This window comes from Falco cherrug, chromosome Z, assembly GCF_023634085.1.
Source record: "Falco cherrug isolate bFalChe1 chromosome Z, bFalChe1.pri, whole genome shotgun sequence".
Lineage (NCBI taxonomy): Eukaryota > Metazoa > Chordata > Aves > Falconiformes > Falconidae > Falco > Falco cherrug.
This window is the reverse complement of record NC_073720.1, coordinates 48140778-48159927: the sequence shown is the minus strand read 5'-3', so window position 1 is coordinate 48159927 and position 19150 is coordinate 48140778. Positions and strand designations below refer to the sequence as shown.

General features: G+C 42.7%; 3 protein-coding genes across 3 annotated transcripts in view; 1 reads left to right on the top strand and 2 right to left on the bottom strand.

Annotated features, from left to right (window-relative positions):
• Positions 1-299: 299 nt before the first annotated feature.
• CKS2 (CDC28 protein kinase regulatory subunit 2) lies at positions 300-3058 on the bottom strand. Its single transcript, XM_005436197.4, has 3 exons — positions 2896-3058; positions 1748-1875; positions 300-623 (listed from the first exon to the last, which is right to left on the bottom strand). Exons 1-3 carry the CDS (start codon positions 2952-2954, stop codon positions 571-573), a joined length of 240 nt encoding a protein of 79 aa, XP_005436254.1. The 5' UTR covers positions 2955-3058; the 3' UTR covers positions 300-570.
• Positions 3059-9654: 6596 nt separating this feature from the next.
• SHC3 (SHC adaptor protein 3) overlaps positions 9655-19150 on the top strand; it is a 100841-nt gene continuing 91345 nt past the window's right edge. Inside the window, exon 1 of the mRNA XM_055699725.1 lies at positions 9655-10028. The gene's annotated coding sequence lies outside the window, so the exon portion shown is untranslated. The remainder of the gene's footprint in view (positions 10029-19150) is intronic.
• LOC129734737 (peroxiredoxin-4-like) lies at positions 15831-17038 on the bottom strand. The gene is given in 4 exon segments (XM_055699390.1): positions 15831-16283; positions 16285-16605; positions 16608-16667; positions 16772-17038. Coding segments are annotated over 4 exon segments (786 nt in total). The 3' UTR covers positions 15831-16145.

The window sequence follows — 19150 nt, the reverse complement described above, 5'->3', positions numbered from 1 at the left end:
TTCCAGAGTGCTTGCTGTCCCCCATTCAGATAAGGGCTAGGAACTTTGGCGTGTAGGGCAAAATAATTCTTCCAGGGAAAACAAAATAGGTTCACCCAGTTAATCCCCCCCCCCCCAAGTACATACTGTTAAAAGTTGAACTATTTGTTTTGTCAGGTGAATTAGAACTCTAGGCACTGAGTTTTCTAAGACATGAAAAGAAACTTTATTTCTTTGTGCCTATTACTGAACAGGTGAGTCACCAATTTGAACATGCAGAAAAGTGCAAATGGTACTGAACAGTTAACAGGTCACATTAGTCAGAACATGCACTGCTTTAATAGAAGAAAATTCAGTGAAGACTTAAGTAAGCACTAATGTTAACAGTGAAGGAAGAGTTTCAACAGTCTTCAAACACCATAGCAGCCTACTTTGAATTGCATTTGACTGAGCTTTGTTGCTGTGAATAATACAGCTCATGTACAGATATGGATGTATGATTTGTACATTTCAAAATATTTACTGAATACTACCAAGATATATACACTCATATACAGTTCCAGAAGATTTAGAAGATTGATAACCAGGTATTCATTTCTGCTCATTCTTTGGAAGAGGTCTTCTGAAGAGAAGAATATGCGGTTCTGTGGAAATAAAATGGAACAATGGGTCAGTCTGTCCCCTAAATCCTGATTACAGGAGTTTCTTCCATTTAAAAAATCTTGAACAGTAGTTAAAGATTGCTGTCAAGTAATAAACAGGTTAACTCCACAAATATGGCCCCATGTGTAATATTAACAGACCAACTTTGCAGTAACCTTACAACAGTCAAAGAGGTACTTTTTGAAAGTTTTATACCAAATGTTGGCAGTATCAAACTTAAAATACTTACAGGAGGGAAATACTGGGGAAAATACAGTACTTTTAGTTAGTTTTGGTACTAACTGCCCCTCTACATTAGTCTATTTGATGAGCTTTGTTACTGAAAGTACTCATGCTGTCCTTGTTAGGTACATAGTGTCAAGCATCAACAAAAGCTGCTTGTTAGCTAACAATACAGCCAGCTTATTGATCTGACTTGTCAACTCCTCCAAAAGTATCAAAGTTAACAGTGGTAAGTTATACTGATTTCTTCACAAGCTTGGAATTCCATGCCGCTGCAATTCATCTCTCACCACTAACTTTTAGTCAGCCTTGTCAATTCTAAGTTACATTGAATGGCTGTTTTCAGTACATCTAAGTTGGTAGGAGTTTGAGGGCTACACGCTCCATCAATTGAAAGACTGGTTTTAAGTGCTGCTTTTATGTAGGCTGCATAACTACAGTTCAAAATATACTGTAAACTTTGCAGAGCATTAATACAGAACCTCATCTACAAAAGCATCTAGTAAGTTTCTGTACAAAAAGCAGGTATGTCAGCTTTATGATTTAAAAATACACTGCATGTAAAGTTTGGTTCAGTCACCGAGACACATTAAAGAGCTTACATGAAGTCTATTTCTATAGGCAGAGGTAGGAAGTGTTTCTGGTTTGTTCACTGATACACATGGTGTCTGAGAGAGGTGATGGTTTAAAAGAAAGGCTGGTTTTTTGCCTGCGTTGACAAATGGCTAAAGTAACAAGTGGATAGAGAGTAATGTAAACATTCAGTAGTGAATTCCATCTGGATTCCACAGGAGCAAATTATGCACTAAACATTTCAGTTGAGCATCAGGCAGTTGATATTTTAGACTCTCTTGTTCACCTAATACTGTTCAGATGTACTTACCTGGCTCGTGGATCATATAGTGAACCCAACCAAAACTTTGCTGAATACCAAGTTGTCTCCACTCTTCTTCAGACATCAGATGGGATTTTGGCACTTGTTTTGAAAGTTCTCTTGGCAGCATCACATGTCTATAGAGGTTTAATTATTAAACACACATTACATGCATAGACCTACACTGAAAGACAGTAAGCACATTCAGTTATGAATACCCACGTTCACTATAAAGCAGCCTAGGGTGCTGAGTGGTACCACTACTTTGATTATGAAGCATCTGTCCCAGAATCCAGTTCTAAAACCACTTTGTCTACTAAAGATCACATCTGTAATGCAACATATATTGAAACAGCCTACTTCCTGGAAGAAATTACATTGCTGGTTTGGAAAGACAGGGCACTATCACCACTTCAGAGCCTGGTCTGTCAGCTGAGGAGAAACATACAGCCTGCTCTCCATATTCGCAAGTTACTTTATCACTTAACAGAAAGTGGAGCATTCAGTCTTGGTTTCGCGATCGTAAGAAGGACACTTTGATCTCTAAACAGAGGAAATGATGGCATCTAAGCGAGCGGGTCAGCGGGGCCCCAGACAGCTTAGGCGGCACAACGCACCCCCTCCCGAGGCCGCACCCCGCCGGCCCGCGCAGCTAGCGCCACCAGCGAGGCTGATGGGCTGGCACTCCCCACGCGTCCCCTGGCGGTCGCCACCCGGGTCTCGTCAGCAGGGGCCGAGCGCTCCCCGCCGGCAGACCCTGCCCGAGCCCAGCTCTGCCACGGCCGCTCCGCCTCCACCGGAGCGGGGAGCCTTCAGCGCCCTCCGGCTGGCTTGGTCTTGCGTTGCTCGCTCGCCGAACAACCACTCTAGAAGGGCCAGCCGAGACCAGCATTCCAAAGCACCCCCACGCCCAGATGGTCGGAAGCTACGTGAAGAAGCGAGGCACGGCTCTTCCCCGCAGGCTTTACGCCCCTCTGCCCCCCCAGAGGCCAGAGCCACGCTCGCTGCCGCCGCCGGCGGAACTTACTCCCTGAGGGCATCGCACAAACCCCGGGAGAGGTGCCGGCCCAAGCCACCCCCCTCCGACAGGGCCACCAAGGAGCCCCCTTTCTCATGCCTTCTTGCCGGCCCTCCCGCGCTCAGGCACAGCCTCATACCGGTACTCGTACTGCTCGTCAAAGTACTTGTCGGAATAGTAGATCTGCTTGTTCGCCATAACTAGAGGCGGCGAAGGCGGCAGCAGCAGCCTGCTCAGCCCTCTTCACAGACAACCCCACAAACTGAGCACTCGCTTCCGCGCCCCGCTCCGTTTGAATCTAAGAGCTTAACTGTGATTGGTGTTGCCGGGCCAGCCAATAGCGTACCGCGCCGCCACGCCCGCCGAACCGCCGCGTGACTCGAACGCTCGCTGTTCCACCAATCCCTGGAACGCGCCGGCGGGGTATTACGTAAGGGAGTGACGGTTGGGAGGTAGGCGGGTGGGGGCGCGCGCGCAGCGGCGGCGCGGGGCGCGTGAGGCGCAGGGCCGCGGTGATTGGCTGACCGCCGCCGGGGCCGGGCGGTTCCAGCAGTTTCCAGACTGTACGCGAAGGGGCGGGGGCGGGTGAGGGGGTTGTGGCTGTGAGGCGGCCGTGCAGGGTGCGTATCGTACCTGTGTCGTACCCTTGTCGCGATCGGCTTGGCGCAGCCCTGGCGGCGCGAGCGGCTGCAGTCCGGGCTGTCAAGGGAATTGCTGGTGTCGGGCAGCGGACGAGAGCCTCTTCCAGCCTCTCCGTAAAGCCTCCCGTTTAAATTAAATGTGTGCTGTTCCCTGGTGCCACTTCTGTATGGCATACCCTGGGTGCGGGTGCGTTTTGTGAACTCATGGTGTGCTGGACTATGGGTACTTCACAAACATGGCTGCTCCCTTAAGACTTGCAAGGCCGCACCATCTGTAGTACTTTATGTGCTGTTTTGCTGAGTGCAGACAGAAAATGAACAGGGTGCAGGGGTGTTCACAGCTGTGTGGGGTGTGCACACGGGATTTACAAACATTCTTGCCCAGCAAAACAGTAAATAAACTGCAGTGTTAAAACACAAGTAGCAGCTTGCAAGGATGTGATAAAGAGTCACTGCAGGTCCTTGGGGTATGGATCTGCTAGCATGAGTTTTTTTCAGTAAATAAATACTAAATTCTGTGCTTACCTAAACTCCAGCAGTATTTCTTGACTGTAGTTCTATGAGATTGACATATACTTCATGGAAATGTTGACAGGTGATGTGGTCATTGTTTTTCCCTTCACATACTGTGCCTCCCTGTTACCGAAATCTTGGAATGAAGAACTTACCAACACCAATGTGATGCAGGCAAGCAGACACTTCTTTATTAACGGCTGGGTGCGAGAGTGAGTCCTCTCACGATCAACGCACACCAAGCTTCAAAATCATATACCATATATAGAACTTATTAATACATACTCATTAAATATTCATGCATAATCATAATATTTCCCAAAAATCATTAACATACCCTCCTCCCAAATCCGATGCTGCACAGTAAAGGTTAAAAAAGTCTAGAAATGGGTCTGGGGTACGATTTGGGTAGGTGGTATATGAGTCGTTGGTCACGATCTTCCCCTGCCGGAATTACCTGTTGCTAAAGTTCACGGTTTCTTGGCAGGTAACTGTAAGTTGATCCAGTTGACTCTCCCCAGTTCCCATTAATTCTACATTCTGACATTTCAATGCATTCTCCCAGTCTACCTGTAAATACTGTATCCAATTATCTTCAATCATCTTGAATCTTAAGTCTATTGTCTAATTATTCCTACTAGGTGATCCTGACCTATTCTTTTGGCCTTGGTGCAGGGCTGTATAGAGGATTTCATAGCAGCTTTTGTTGTGCAACTACTAGTTTCATTAAAATATATTTCTTATTCCTCTATATTTCTATTAAAATGATTTTATAAAATCAAATTAAGTTAATTAATTCCAACTTATTAGCAGATCTGTAACATCCCTACCTGTGGTATGCTGCTGTCTCCTCTCTTTGTTGGGCCTCTGTAGTAAAAGAGGACCAGTTTAATTAGCTTTTGTAGTACGAATAGAAATAATGGGTATTTTCTGTGATCGTGTGTCGCGACGGAGGGAAGACACAGTCACTCAATATGAGTGATCAGCAGACTTCATTTATTGTCCCTTACAGTCACCTTTTATGCCTTGTTATAATTAGCTCATACATATTACAAAAGTTAAGCTCATTATTGGTTAGTTGCCTAAATACCAAGCCCATCCCTAGTTTCTCTTCTGTAGTTTTCTGTTCCCACCTGCAACATTCTTTTCCCACCAAAATCTTCCTGTTACTGTGTAACAAGGACAGCCAAAGACAGTGTATTTTGCTTTACTTCAGCTAAGCTGAGAGCTATGTGCATTTTTGTCCAGCCAGCTGGACTATGTCTATGTGACCTTTTTCAGCTAGCCAGTTATCCACAATTCCCCTGTTTTTATTTTGGGCGACATAGGCTTGGTTGACCATTTTCAATAACAGCGTTTTAACACAGGAAAATACACAGACAACTTATAAAATCTCAGTTCAGAAGTATAATTCCTGAAATACTTGGAAAATAAAGTTAGCTTGAAGCTTTAATTTAGATGCTCTTTCTGTTCCAGTGATATAAAAAGTTTAAAAAATTCAAAGGTAATTTTAAAGTTCTGAACATGGACTAATGCAAGCTCAAAACCCAAAAAGAAACCAAACTGATGTCTGACTAGGAATATTTGCAAATATTTTAGTGGAAAATCCCTGACCATTAACAATTTTCTGTCCAAATAACAACTGCCCTTATGCAACCAACCAGTCCATACATTTTCTGAAGAATACCTCATTGATATCAAAGAATTAACAAAGGGGAAAAATTAGTTCTAAGCTATATACATTCATAAGTGTTTTTTTCAATAGTTACATACAGATTTACACACTAAGCCATAATGGCTTGTAGGTCATACACACAAGAAGAGTACGTTGCTTATCTGTCTGAATGCCTATGCTAAATTTGACAACTGTGCCACAAGCCAAGCCTACATGGGTGCTGTATGTTATGCACGTTCCTTAACAAACAGAAGTATAATAGACAAATTCCCAAGACCTAGTCCCCAACCTAATTATATTATTTTGTAGCCAATTAAGGAAAATAACACAAATGTGCATATCTACATGTGCACACACCTTTTAGTTCAGAACCAATCTGTGATAAAAGGCCTTAGCCTTATGGCATCATTGAATCTTAACGAGTACAGTAATTAAAAATGCAATTTTTTTTTAATTTTTAATTAAGTAAGTGCGATTTATGCTGACATTCCCTCAAATGCTACACGTGAGTATTTCTCACTCAACTGCCTCAAGTTAAAATAGTAGTATTTGTTAATATGTATTAAAATAGTAGTATTTGTTTAATATGTATTGTTTTTGTATTAATGTATTAATATGTATTAAAATAGTAGTATTTGTTAATATGTATTAAAAAATCATTAATTCTCTACAATAGCAGTTGACTTCCATAACACTATGTAAGCAAAAGAGGCTTAAGATGGGTTTTCTGAATACTAACAACTTATTTTAGACTGTCTAAACTCAGGTCTTGAAAGATTTCACTCTGCCAGACGTAGAAACACTGTTGCACTCCAGTTGTGATATCCCTTTTCCCAAGTTGTCACATGCACATCTCGCTCAAGCAACATTATTGTTAAAGTTTCTCTCTGCTACATAAAAGCATATTGCACTTGTAGATATAAAAGACAGCACCCTTACTTAGATTATTACCTTATTACCTCATAACTCTTAGTATACCTTGTATCTCTGATTTCACCACTTCAAAAATTCACCAGAAGCAGATAAAACCACAGCATCAGACTAAACTACACCTTAACTGCTGATTCAAATAAAGGCGTTCTCTTCAGATATGCCTAATGCTTACAAATAATTTTGGCTGGTTTTGATCAAAAACCTATTATTACAATAATGATCATAAATAATAATCCCGTTTGCAAAATGCCTTCAAGCCAGCCTCCTAGTCCCAACCAATTTCCACATTCAGAATACAGCATAAATACAGAATACAGAATAAATTATCTCCATCAAGGCAAAAAGGCTTCTCTTTAAGCACAGAGATGTTTGCTAGTTCAAGGCAGAAACCCATTTCTTGTAGGGGACATCTGAAGCACTTTTTTTGGTGGGTTTGTAATCAATTCCGTATTTTTCCTTGAGAAGCTTAAGCTGTTCCTCTTGTTTCAGGAGTGTTTCCAACTCTGAGTTGTCGAATAGGTCCGTATTTCCCAAAAATATCATACATTTCCTCCGCTGTGATTTCATACGGCAGGTTCCGAATATAGAGGATCCGATTGACCTCTGGGGGCAGCCAGATGTTAGCTCGCTTGGCCGCTTGCATCGCCATGGCGCCGATCGGAGGGGGGGGGTGTGGGGGGGTGCCGCCTCGGAGAGAAACCGCGGCCGGGACGGGGCCTGCCGGGCTGCGCCGCCGCTCGCCGCTGCCGCGGGGGTCCCGGATGCTATCCCATACGCTAATAACCCGAGTAATTCCTTTTTACAATCTATGTCCTGAACGCTCCGCTTTTCTAAAAAGCATATGAGCGAATCATACGTCGCTTGTCTCTCCATACCTTCGTCAGCGCTGTTGCAGCCTTTGCGAGACTTCGGCGACGCGTGGCCGGCGGGACCCTCTGTAGGTGCTCCCGGGCGCGGGGACTGTGCCCTTCCGCCTCCTGCGCTGCTTTCAGCACCGGTACCCGAATCTCCGTCGAACCGTGGCTCGCAGGTTCAGCCCTCTCTAGGGTCCCTGTTCGGGCGCCATTTGTCGCGACGGAGGGAAGACACAGTCACTCAATATGAGTGATCAGCAGACTTCCTTTATTGTACCTTACAGTCACCTTTTATGCCTTGTTATAATTAGCTCATACATATTACAAAAGTTAAGCTCATTATTGGTTAGTTGCCTAAATACCAAGCCCATCCCTAGTTTCTCTTCTGTAGTTTTCTGTTCCCACCTGCAACATTCTTTTCCCACCAAAATCTTCCTGTTATTGTGTGACAAGAACAGCCAAGGACAGTGTATTTTGCTTTACTTCAGCTAAGCTGAGAGCGATGTGCATTTTTGTCCAGCCAGCTGGACTATGTCTATGTGACCTTTTTCAGCTAGCCAGTTATCCACAATCGTGTAGTGCATCTGTCCAAGAACTTCTGATGGGGAAAACAAAAAATTGAACTCTTGAGCGGCGCAAGGGCTGACACACATGTGGTAGGGATCACTGGTTTTAGCAGCATCATTTTTACTGGTACTGCAGCCTGATAAATGCTAAAGTTTAAAACAGTCTCATGCCTTATAGCCATTAAAAGGCATGCTTTTTCTCTGTGTCTTAGGGCATGTTGACCCAGGTCATTTATGGGCAAAATGAAGTCATTATTTTTTGTGCTGATGTAGTTAATTGTGTGAAATTCCTTTCATTAAAGATCCTCAGCAGGAACATAAATTCCAGTATGACTGTATGAGCCACCTGCAAGTTTTCTAAGGTGCTGGTTGGATTATTCAAAACAGAATACAGGTTGGTATTTTTCAGCTTGGTTCCAGCCAGCACAACTTAATTGTTTTAATACTTAAGGCAGGCAGAGAGTACACAGTAATTTCTGTTATGAATGGTGTTGTGTAATAATGGAAAAGAACATCAGACCACCGAAGGGGTTCAGCTGGACAGAAGATGTTTCATCTGTGTGCTTTCTTTGTAACCCTTCAGCTTACCTGATACACATAGAACATGAGAGAAAATTGACCTTTATGGAAGCCTACGTATAAGCCTCCTTTAAGTTCACCCAGAAATGAAAGCCTAGAGTTGCTTTAAAGCAACTGTTCCTTCTATGCAAATACTCATACCAAATCATAATTTTGAAGAGGATTAAAAGGATTCTTAGGCAGATACGCATCTGGTTTTGTTCTAGATCCCTCAAATTATTCTGAAAATCCTTGTTCCTGAGGACTGAACAGCTCTATATTTCAGGGAACTGGAAGAGCTAACAAAACTAACATACTGGCTTTATTAATCCAGGGTTAGGAGATCTTATTTAGTACCAAAGTGACATTTTAGCTTCTTTCATCATTTTTTTTCCCTGACAAGACTTAAAAACATTGATGAATGGTAAGTGATGCCACAGTACCAGGAATTTGTTAAGTTCCACTATAAATTTGGTATCTCTTTCCTAAAATAAAAACTTTAATGTTAGGGATATAATTTGTAAAATTACTGAAATAAAGTAATAAGCTTGCTAAATGGTTAAGCTTGTTGAATGATTAAGCTTGATAATAATTTCCAGGCACATGAATGACTAGAAAAGCATCAGGAGAAGCCAGGATGGATTCACCAAGGCAAAGTCATACTTGACCAACTTGCTAAACTTCTGTGATGAGATGGCCTGACAGAGCCAGAGGGAAGGCAGTGGTTACTGTCTACCTAGACTTCACTACGGCTTTTAACACTATCTCCCCTAATATTTTCATAGATAAACTATTGATGTATGGGCTGAATGTGCAGGCAGTGAGGTGCAGATCACATGAACCTGGAAGGAGTGGCTGATACACCAGAGAGTTGTGCCACCAGGTTGATGGGCTGCAGAAGAGGGCTGAGAGGAACCTCTTGAAGTTGAACAGGGGAAATGAGAAGTCTTGCACCTGGGGAGGCACAACGCCAGGCACCAGTACATGCTGGGAGCCACCCAGCTGGAGATCAGTTTTGCAGAAAAGGACCTGGGAGTCCTTCTGGACACCAAGTTGAGCATGAGCTAACAATGTGCCTTTGCAGCAAAGAAGGCTAATACTATCTTGGGGTGCGTTAGGATGAATGTTGCCAGCAGCTTGAGGGAGGTTATGGATAACTGGCTAGCTGAAAAGGGTCACATAGACATAGTCCAGCTGGCTGGACAAAAATGCACATCGCTCTCAGCTTAGCTGAAGTAAAGCAAAAATACACTGTCCTTGGCTGTCCTTGTTACACAATAACAGGAAGATCGCGATGGGAAAAGAATGTTGCAGGTGGGAACAGAAAACTACAGAAGAGAAACTAGGGGTGGGCTTGGTATTTAGGCAACTAACCAATAATGAGCTTAACTTTTGTAATATGTATGAGCTAATTATAAGAAGGCATAAAAGGTGACTGTAAGAGACAATAAAGGAAGTCTGCTGATCACTCATATTGAGTGACTGTGTCTTCCCTCCGTCGCAACAGGAGGTGACCCCTCCATTCAGCACAGGTGAGGACACTGCTGGAGTACTGTACCCTGTTCTAGGTTTCCTAGGACAAGGCAGAGATGGAGCTACTGGAGAGTCCAATGAAAGGCCAGAAAGGGGATGAAAGGACTGGAGTATCTCTCGTGTGAGGTGAGACAGAGAGCTGTGACTGTTCAGCTTAGAGGAGGCTTAGGGGGTACCCTATCAATGTGTATAGAAACCTGAAGGCAGGGTGCAAAGAAGAAAAACCCAGGCTTTTACCAGTGGTGTCCAGTAACAGGACAAGAGGCAATGGGCACAAACTGAAATCCTTTTTTTACTGTTAGGGTGATGGGACACTGGCAGAGGTTGCCCAGGGAGCTGCTAAAGTCTCCATCTTTGGAGATCTTCCAAAGCCACTTAGAAATAGAACTGGGCAACAGGGCCTAGGTGGCCCTGCTTGAGCAGGAATGTCAGACCAGATGATTTCCAGAGGTCCCTTCCAACCTCAGCCATGATGTGTGATAGTCTGTGAAGCAGGGCTCTTTCAGCATTTTCTTCAGAATATTGTTATACACAAAGACTGTGACTGTCACACTGGAAAGAAGGGAATAAACTGCTCTGTATCCAGTGTGCAAAGAACAAAAATGCTTAAACTTTGTCAAGGCAGCTTTCTGCTAGACCTTAGGAAACATTTCTTACCAGTACCTAATATAATAATCCAGAACATTTTAGAAAACAATACACCTTGCAGGCATGTTTTAGGTCCAACTGATCCTGTCTCTGATCAGTGATTTCTTTGAGGCCTGTTTCTGTGGTTGTCAGTTATGCCTTCCCATTGTAACTTTTGCCAGTATTGACATGTAGAACAAAAGTAATGTTTTTTTCCAGTGCTCTAGAATGACTTTTTAATGTTAATTGTAATACATTTTCATATTCAACGTTAGTTTCTGGAATTAGGTTTATTAGGTGGTGGTGGATCCAGATCTTGACTCTGAAGCTTCTGAACCAGGTCAGAAGGGAATGAAACCATAAATACTTGTATTTGTTAAAGATAAAAGCTGCTAACTAGCTCTTAATGTACACTTGTGCCTCAACATATTGAAGGCACATACTGAAGCATATATCAAAGAAGCTTGCCATAGTACAGACTGAAAAGAGTTCTACATAACTTCAAGGGTTATAGGTCTGTTCTGAGAAGTGTGAGCTGCTCAGCTGGAAAGGATGCTTCTGCTCAAAGCCCTGTCCAGTTAGCTCTTGATGCTGAAACACAAGGTGAAATAGCAGAATCGTAAAGAGAATATTATTGAGCTGCTCTCTCTGTCTTCTGTAGCTGTTATGCAGGCACGAGTAATTTTGAGCAGCAATAATCTGCGTTCTGTGTGAGAACAGCATGACTATAGCCAGCATAGAGCCTCTTCAGGACTAAAGATGGGCTATGAAATTTTTTTATTATTTCATTTAACTAGATAGGAGTAGATTTAAATCCTCTATGTAACCTGTTCCTTGTGACCAAGGCCATCCACAGAGTTATGTGGGCTATAATTAATAAAAATCTGTTATGATGAAGGGCCCCTGTGCACCTTTCTATTGTATATACAGAATTCAGGATGTAAGTTATGGTGGATATTTTCCATGCTTTTTGAAAGAAGGAAAAGATGCCAAGTTCCCCATCTGTGGTGCATAGCAATTTCTGATTATAAATCTCTACAGCTTTTTCTGTTCAGTTCTATGAGGTATTTGAAAAATTTAAGTTACTTTTACTGTGGTTCGGTTTTAAACATGGCCTTCTAAAACACTGATGTTGGATACTTGAATGTATTTTCCTGAGTAGAACAGCATGTTCACATTCAAGGATCCTTTTGTACTGTCTTCATGAGTCAGAATCATATACACAGTTAATAATTTGGGAATAATTTGAGTGTGAATCACATTTGTAATATATATTGATGAACTGTTACTTGTGCTTTTATCTTTTCCTATGGAAGCAAGGCTTAAACAGTTGTACTCCCCATTGGTTTTTATCCTCAATTAGCTTTTGAACCCATTGGTTGGTTTGGTCAAACTTAATAGAAGTGTTGATAAATAAATTATTGGAGGTTTCATGATAATAGGTGTGCAGATAAAGTAGAAGCACTCTAATGGGGGGTGACATTAAACTCACCTTACTAGGCAAAGAACCTACATGTGAAAAAAGACTTCATATAAATGCCTCAGTGATAAATACCTTTCAGCCTTTGGTGCGCGTGCCTTCTGAGACAGTAAAGCCAATCATTCACAAGCTATGAGTCAGTAGAAAATCAGTCTCACTTAGTTCTGATATTCAGTAAACTAACTTTTTATTTGACTGCAATTTTATTTTCTGGCTTTATATGGTATTTGCTTAGTGTTTCACAACACCAGTAATCCTCAAAGCACTGATCCTACAGACTTATTCAGGCCACTCATATGTGTTATATTAACAATATTTGTCTTTGCAGACTTGATATTCAAAATTAGTTTACCTCATTTTAGATACTTAAATTTGGATTTCTTGCCTTACTCAATTTGAAAAACATTTTTATAAGCATAGAGTTGTTCATGTGCTAATTAACTTCCCCTTAATTAATGAAAGTTGAATATTTTTGGTTTGGTTTTTGGTTCTCACAAAAACGTGAACCAGGCCTTGGAGACACCAAAGAATAATACTGTGTTTTGATGGTTTAGTTGTCTGTAAATAAGCTAAAGTAAGAGTTGAAAATAATCTAGCTGAATTACTGAGGATTTCCATCTGAGAGAGGATAAATTGACTTGAGAAATAGAGCCAGTTATGATACACGTGCCTTCCAGTATCTGTGCTTGTTCAAGAACTGCATTTTAAAGGCATTCCTGAATAAATTACTCCCAAGTCATAGAAGAGGCCAGCTTGCAAGGTGGGTGTAGAGATACAGAACGTCTGCAATCCATCCAGATCCTTGCAGAGCTTGGAAACTAGTGTCGATCTGTGTCATTTCATTGAGGTTTAACTCTCTCTGTCTTTCTATGGATTTTCTTCTGAAAGGAATGATCAGAACCTCATCTAAAGACTACAACTTGGATCTGAAAAGGAGCCACACTCAAGTGTTCCCATGTTAAAATCAATAATGCTGAATTTAGCAGATCATGATTTCCATAGCAACCAATGCTAATACAACAAGTTCAGGACAGTAGCGTGTAGTGACTGGAGAATCAAGCACAAAAAGATGCTGTCAAACGAGGCACAGTCCTGCTCAGATTTTTCCTGTAGGCTGTGCAACATGGCAGTACCTCAAAGTGGACGAATGGCAAAAAAATCTGTAGTGGAATCTCAGAGTTCTTCAGTTACTGAATATTTTTGACACAGTGGTTAAATAATTTGAGTAAAAATTTTGTTTAAACTTAAAACAAATGTCAGTGCTAGACCTGAGAAAAGGTCCTTATAGCCAAATGTAGCTCTGCAGATTTCTGTAATGGATGCCTTCCATAATGGAGTAGTTTAAGAGTCAGAGAAGTATGTCCCCATATTTTTCTTGACTCTAGGGGGTTGCTGATGAGGGATTTTTTTTTGCAAATAACAAGCCCAAGTGGATTTTTGTTTCAGTATTTTTCCAGTCATTTTTGGGCCAAACATTCTGTCTCCACAGTATCTTTTTGCAAGGAGTTCCATGGATTAACAAGTTCCTTTATGAGAACAAGACTCTTGTTCATGTTAAATCGGCCACAGCTGGGTTTTGTGTTGGAAGAGCCTGTGAATGCTTTATTAATTAGCCCAGATGTTTGTGGTTTCCAGAGGTAGGGTTTATATGCTATAGGATTAGAGGCTAGGATTTCAAATATGAGCACAAAGCATAGACTTCTTTTTTTCTTCTGTTGCAGCACAAACAAGTTAGCAAGCTGCAACACCAGTCAGGTTCTACTGTCCGTACTGTTTCTCCTTCCTCCAGAGGCCGGACCACACTGCTCCTCCTCCATCAGACCACCTCTCCCACACTCCTCAGAGCTATTTAACCACTTTGCAGGAGTGAGCTACAGCTGCACATCATCCATGTCAATCAACCCACTGCCTCTGAGGCAAGGCCACAGCTGCATGTTATCAGTGTTAATCAACCCACTGCCTTCATTCCTCTACAATTCCCCCTTTTTGTTTTTAACCAAAAAGGCCATGTCTATCATCCATTGTAGGGCCCTTGGCAGGATATGTGGAAAGGCTGTTCAGGTTGAGTGAAGAAGGCACAAAACTGTGTCTGATTCAGGCCTCACATCAGGGTCACCCAGATGTTGTGACTCCCCTCTCAAGGGGTCTGTGGAACAGCCGGTATCTGATGTCCTCTTGTCAGTTCTAGATCTAAAACAGGCTTAACACCTAGCAGGAAGCCACCGTGGACCTGCATCTGTGGAGACACAAGCGTACCCTTGTTGCCAGGTAATTATATCCCATGGGCCTGTCCACTTTCGCGTTTGTAGGTCTCACATTAAGACCTTTGCTCAGATAGGAGGATCTCCTACCTGCAAAGACAAGATATGTGAGATAATCACAGTACACTTTTTCTCGGCCGGCACAGTCAAATAATTCAATGTATACACAGCTTTCCATAGATGAGCATGCGGAGTCTCAGAACCCATTCCCCCTATTTGGTTTTCAGGAAGTAGCTTTAAAGTATGGTGAACACTTTTCACAATGGCTTGGCCAGTCAGGGAATGCAGGATGCCAGTAACATGTTCCACCCACCAAGAGGCAAGGAACTTGGCCACGCGTGCAGATGAATATGCTGGTCCATCATCTGTCTTGAGACGTTTTGGAACCCCCAGAGCAGCCCAAGCCTGTCGAAGATGTGAAATGGCGCCCAGAGCCTTCTCCTCCTCAGTGTGGGCCGATGCCCACACAACTTTTGATGGAGACACGAACATACTGTAAATGACCAAAAGAAGGCACATGTCCTAGGTCAGTTTGCCACAGAACCAAGGATTAACCCCTCACAGAAATGTCAGTCCAGGACCCAATCGCTGACACTCTGGACAAGCAGCAATGATGGATTTTGCATCCGCAGAAGATATTTCAAATTGATGGACCAATTCCTGAGCCCCCTATGAAAAAACTGATGAGACATGAGGGTCTGTCATATCACATCCAACACTGCAAGAGTTCAAGCAGGAGCTGCAAGAGCATCAGCCTGGGCATTTCCTTCACAGACGAATCCTGGCAATCCAATGTGACTGCGGAAGTGCAGAATGTAATATCTACATTGGCTCACTATTACCCATAAAGTTTTTAATAAAAAACCAGTTGTTCTGAATGTACCTCCTTAAGCAGCACATGGTCAATGTGTCATGCAACATCTGTAACATAAGCAGAGTCTGTAACAACGTTTACAGCACATCGAGAAAACATTTTAAAGGCAACAATGACAGCACTAAGTTCAACCAATTGTGGTGATCCCTGTGTCAAGTGTATCAATTCCTGCCATTGTTTCCCATCATACCAAGTGACCACTGTCTTTCCTGATTTCCCAGAACCATCCATAAAGACTGCAGGGCCTTGCACTGGGCTGTCTGCCTCCAGCGGCTTTTGAAGTATTTGTAAGTCTGAATAATAGTAACAATTTATGACTGGGAAGATGATAGGATATTTGTCCCTTAAATCCTTCCAGAGCTACCTGAAATGGTAAACTGTTTGCCAAACACCAGCTTATGTCTTGTAAAAAGCACACAAGTAATGGCAGTCTAACTTTCACAGTAGCACTCTATACTCTTGACATGAAGCATGCTCATGTCACTTGTCATAGATCCTCAATGAACGACACAGAAGGATGGCCTGCATCTCAATTATTTTAGTATGCCAAAAAGTACTGAAATATTTGTGCTGATTCTTCATGGCCTCATATTTTGTACAGATTTATGCTTGTGACAGATGGTGTATGTAATGCCTTACTTCTGACTAAGGGACACTTTATGCCCTGCATTCTCATGGATGCGAAGCAAAATGTGAATTAGCATTCTAGAAACAACTTATGGATGTACCGGGACCACAGAATCTTGTAGCAGGGCAATAAAACCACTTTATTCATTGCATGAGGCTAGTCCCTAATGCTATTGAGTACCTTTCTTCCAAAAAGCTACAAATACAGCTTTCAGTCTAAACAAAACAATCTTTAACATGAAAGTATTTAAGACGGCACCTTCTCCACATTTGTCTTGTATGCTTGTACTAAACTAAGCGTTTTATCCACTGATCTCCCAACAGGAAGGTCATCCATTGTTATCTGCTGAAGGATTCTCTTATTGCCAACAAAGAAGAGGCCTCTAAAGTGTATGCCCTTGATCTTCCAGATATACTCTGTAATCCTTTGAAATGTGGTGTATCAAATCCAAAAGAAGTGGAATCCTTATAAGTCCGAGTCCTTCTTGTTTTTGAGACGTATTAATCAAGTCAAGAGGATAGAAGAGGATGACAAGATGTTTTCCTTCATAGTCTATTAACTTCAGCTCTTTAAACTCTCCGTTAATGTCTGCTGTTCCTTCCCAGTAAGGTGCTGGCTTGGAGATTTTGGCCTGGCTGAAGTGAAGCAAGTGGTTGGAAATAGGGACGCGAGCCACATCGCCAGGGTAGACCTGCCCCACCCCCACCCCCCAGTGTAGTAATGGCATTGCTTGTCTTCCCACTGCCGCGCTGTGCGCAGTTCCTTTGCCTTGTCTGCCAGCACTCATTCCATTGGCCCAGCAATCCCATGGGATGATAGTTAGCAATGGCAACATATAAACTTATTGGAGTTTCTAAGTCTACATGGTGTACCCTTTTCTGTTGCAGGCCATCAGCCAGCTTCTCTAGGGCTAAGGTGGCTTCTTTGGTTAGTGATTGGGGAGACATTAAATCAGTGTCACCCTTCAACAGATCGAAGAGTGGTTTCAATTGGTCTGTTTTAAGGCCCAAGTATGGCCTTACCCAGTTTATGGTCCCTAGTAATTTTTGCAAGTCATTTAGGGTTCTGACATTTACTGGGAGCTGGATAGACTGTGGCTCAAGCGTTTCATCTAGGTCTTTAACTCCCAGTATTTCCATGGGGCTTATTGTTGAATCTTTTCTGGTGCTATACATAGCCCAAAGGTGGCCAACAACTGCTGCAAGACAGGATACACTTGTTGAAGTTCAGCCTTATTTGCAGCTGATACAGGAATATAATTCATATAATGATAGCAATACAGTTGTGGAAACTGTTCCTGTACAGGTGACAATGCCTTTGCTACATCCCATTGGCATGTAGGACGACTGTTTTTCATACCCTGCAGCAACACTGTCCATTGGTATCACTTACAAGGAGTCATATTGTTTCTTCTAGGTATGGAAAAAGCAGATTTACACTTATCAGCTTCATGTAAAGGAATAGTGAAAAAACAATCTTTTAAATCAATTACCAAAATGTCCTGGTTTTGTGTGATCATTGTTGGGGAAGGCATGCCCGATTGCAGGGCTCCCATTCCCTCCATTACATCATTTACTTTCCTTAAATCTTGTAAACAGGCGCCATTTGCCTGATTTCTTTTTTTATTGCAAACACAGGTGTATTCCAAAGACTATGGGAATGTTCCAGGTGACCTTATGCTAGTGACCTATGACCTTGTTCTTCTACTAATTGCTGGAGGGCTACACATTTTTCCTCAGGAAGGGGCCACTGTTCCACCCAAACAGGGGTATCTGTCATCCAAGTCAAAGGCAGAGTAGGTCTTTGTACGCCCTCCATCACAGTGGCCCCTATTAAAAATATTTCTGGGTACCAATGATGACTCCCCATTGTCCCAAAACATCCTGTCCCCACAGATTCAGAGGGACATCAAGCATGCAGGGACAGATTGTTGCTGTCTGGCCCTCAGTGTTTCGAACTTGCACCAAATACCAACTTAGGACACTGTGTCACACCACCCACTCCCACCAATACGGAACCTGCCAAACAGACAGGCCAAGAGCAAGGCCAGATGTGCACAGATATAATAGTTACATCTGCTCCCGTGTCAGTCATTCCAGTCACCTGTATTGCAGAAGGGGTCCCTTTGGCAAAGGTGATTTTACAGGTTAGAGTTGGTCAAGTATTTTGTATGCTCCAGGTCCAGAAAATTTGCAGTGTTCCTGTTGAACTAAACCTTTATTTGCCCTGGACTTTGTCATGGGCATCATTAACTTGCATCCAGAAAGGAATTAATTGTGCAGTCAGGCTACCTTCAGGAATTGACGTGGAGGAGGGGGTCCACACCATTGCTTGAATCTGACCCGTATAATCTGTATCAATGACTCCTGGTAAAGCAAACCAACCTTGTAAAGTTACACTAGAATGTCCAAGCAACAGCACACTCAATTTATTGCTGATGGGTCCCATGGCATTCAGTGGGACCTTATGTATTTATCATCCCCTATTGTGATGGCGGTTGCTGTGGTGACATCCAATCCAGCACTCCATGAAGTCTGGGCTGACAGTTGGCTGCATAAGCCTGAAGTTGTTGTGGAGGATTCATCTGTATCATCATGTGGTTCCTCCCTGCATTCCTCCCCCCCATTTCCCTGCTTTCTGTTGCCACCTACAAGTAACTGTCCTTGAGTGTTAAGTTTAGGTCTACAGTATTTTGCAAAATGCCCTGTTTTTTTGCCCAAAATGCAAAAAGCCATCAGCCCTTCCCAGCCTCGATATCTTTGGACAGTCCTTCTTTAGGTGACCTTCTTGCCCACATATGTAACAGCAGCAGACGACCCTGACTGCACCAGAAAAGGTCTTTGCCAGGTGCTCCATTTGGAAAGCAGTGGTTCTAACCTTCCCACATACATCCATTAATTCTATTAAAGCGGAATTATGATTCGCCATGCCTGCAGTCACCTTTCTACAATCCTCATTTGCATTGTCCTTAGCTAATTGGAGTAACAATGGTTCCTTAGCTGCCCCATTCTGTATTTGCTTGTCTAAGGTGTCTCTCAACCTATCCAGGAATGACACATACCCCTCATTTGGACCTTATTTTACTGTGGTCCATGATTGTTGTGGAGCGCCATGATCTGGGACCTGCAATAAAGCTTGGAGAGCTAAACTTTTTCCCTGCCGCAGGACTAAAGGATGTAAACAAGCTTGTAACTGCAGAGAATTAACCAGCGCCTCCCCCATAAGTTGTGGAATCCCTGCCCGAAAACATG

What these genes read in the sequence shown, in the direction of transcription:
- CKS2 (XM_005436197.4), bottom strand. Translation starts at nt 2,954, where the DNA reads ATGGCGAACAAGCAGATCTACTATTCCGACAAGTACTTTGACGAGCAG. An exon ending in GACGAGCAGTACGAGTACCG is followed by an intron (nt 1,876 to 2,895) that starts GTATGAGGCTGT and finishes AAACCTCTATAG; the next exon opens with ACATGTGATGCTGCCAAGAG. An exon ending in CTATATGATCCACGAGCCAG is followed by an intron (nt 624 to 1,747) that starts GTAAGTACATCT and finishes TTATTTCCACAG; the next exon opens with AACCGCATATTCTTCTCTTC.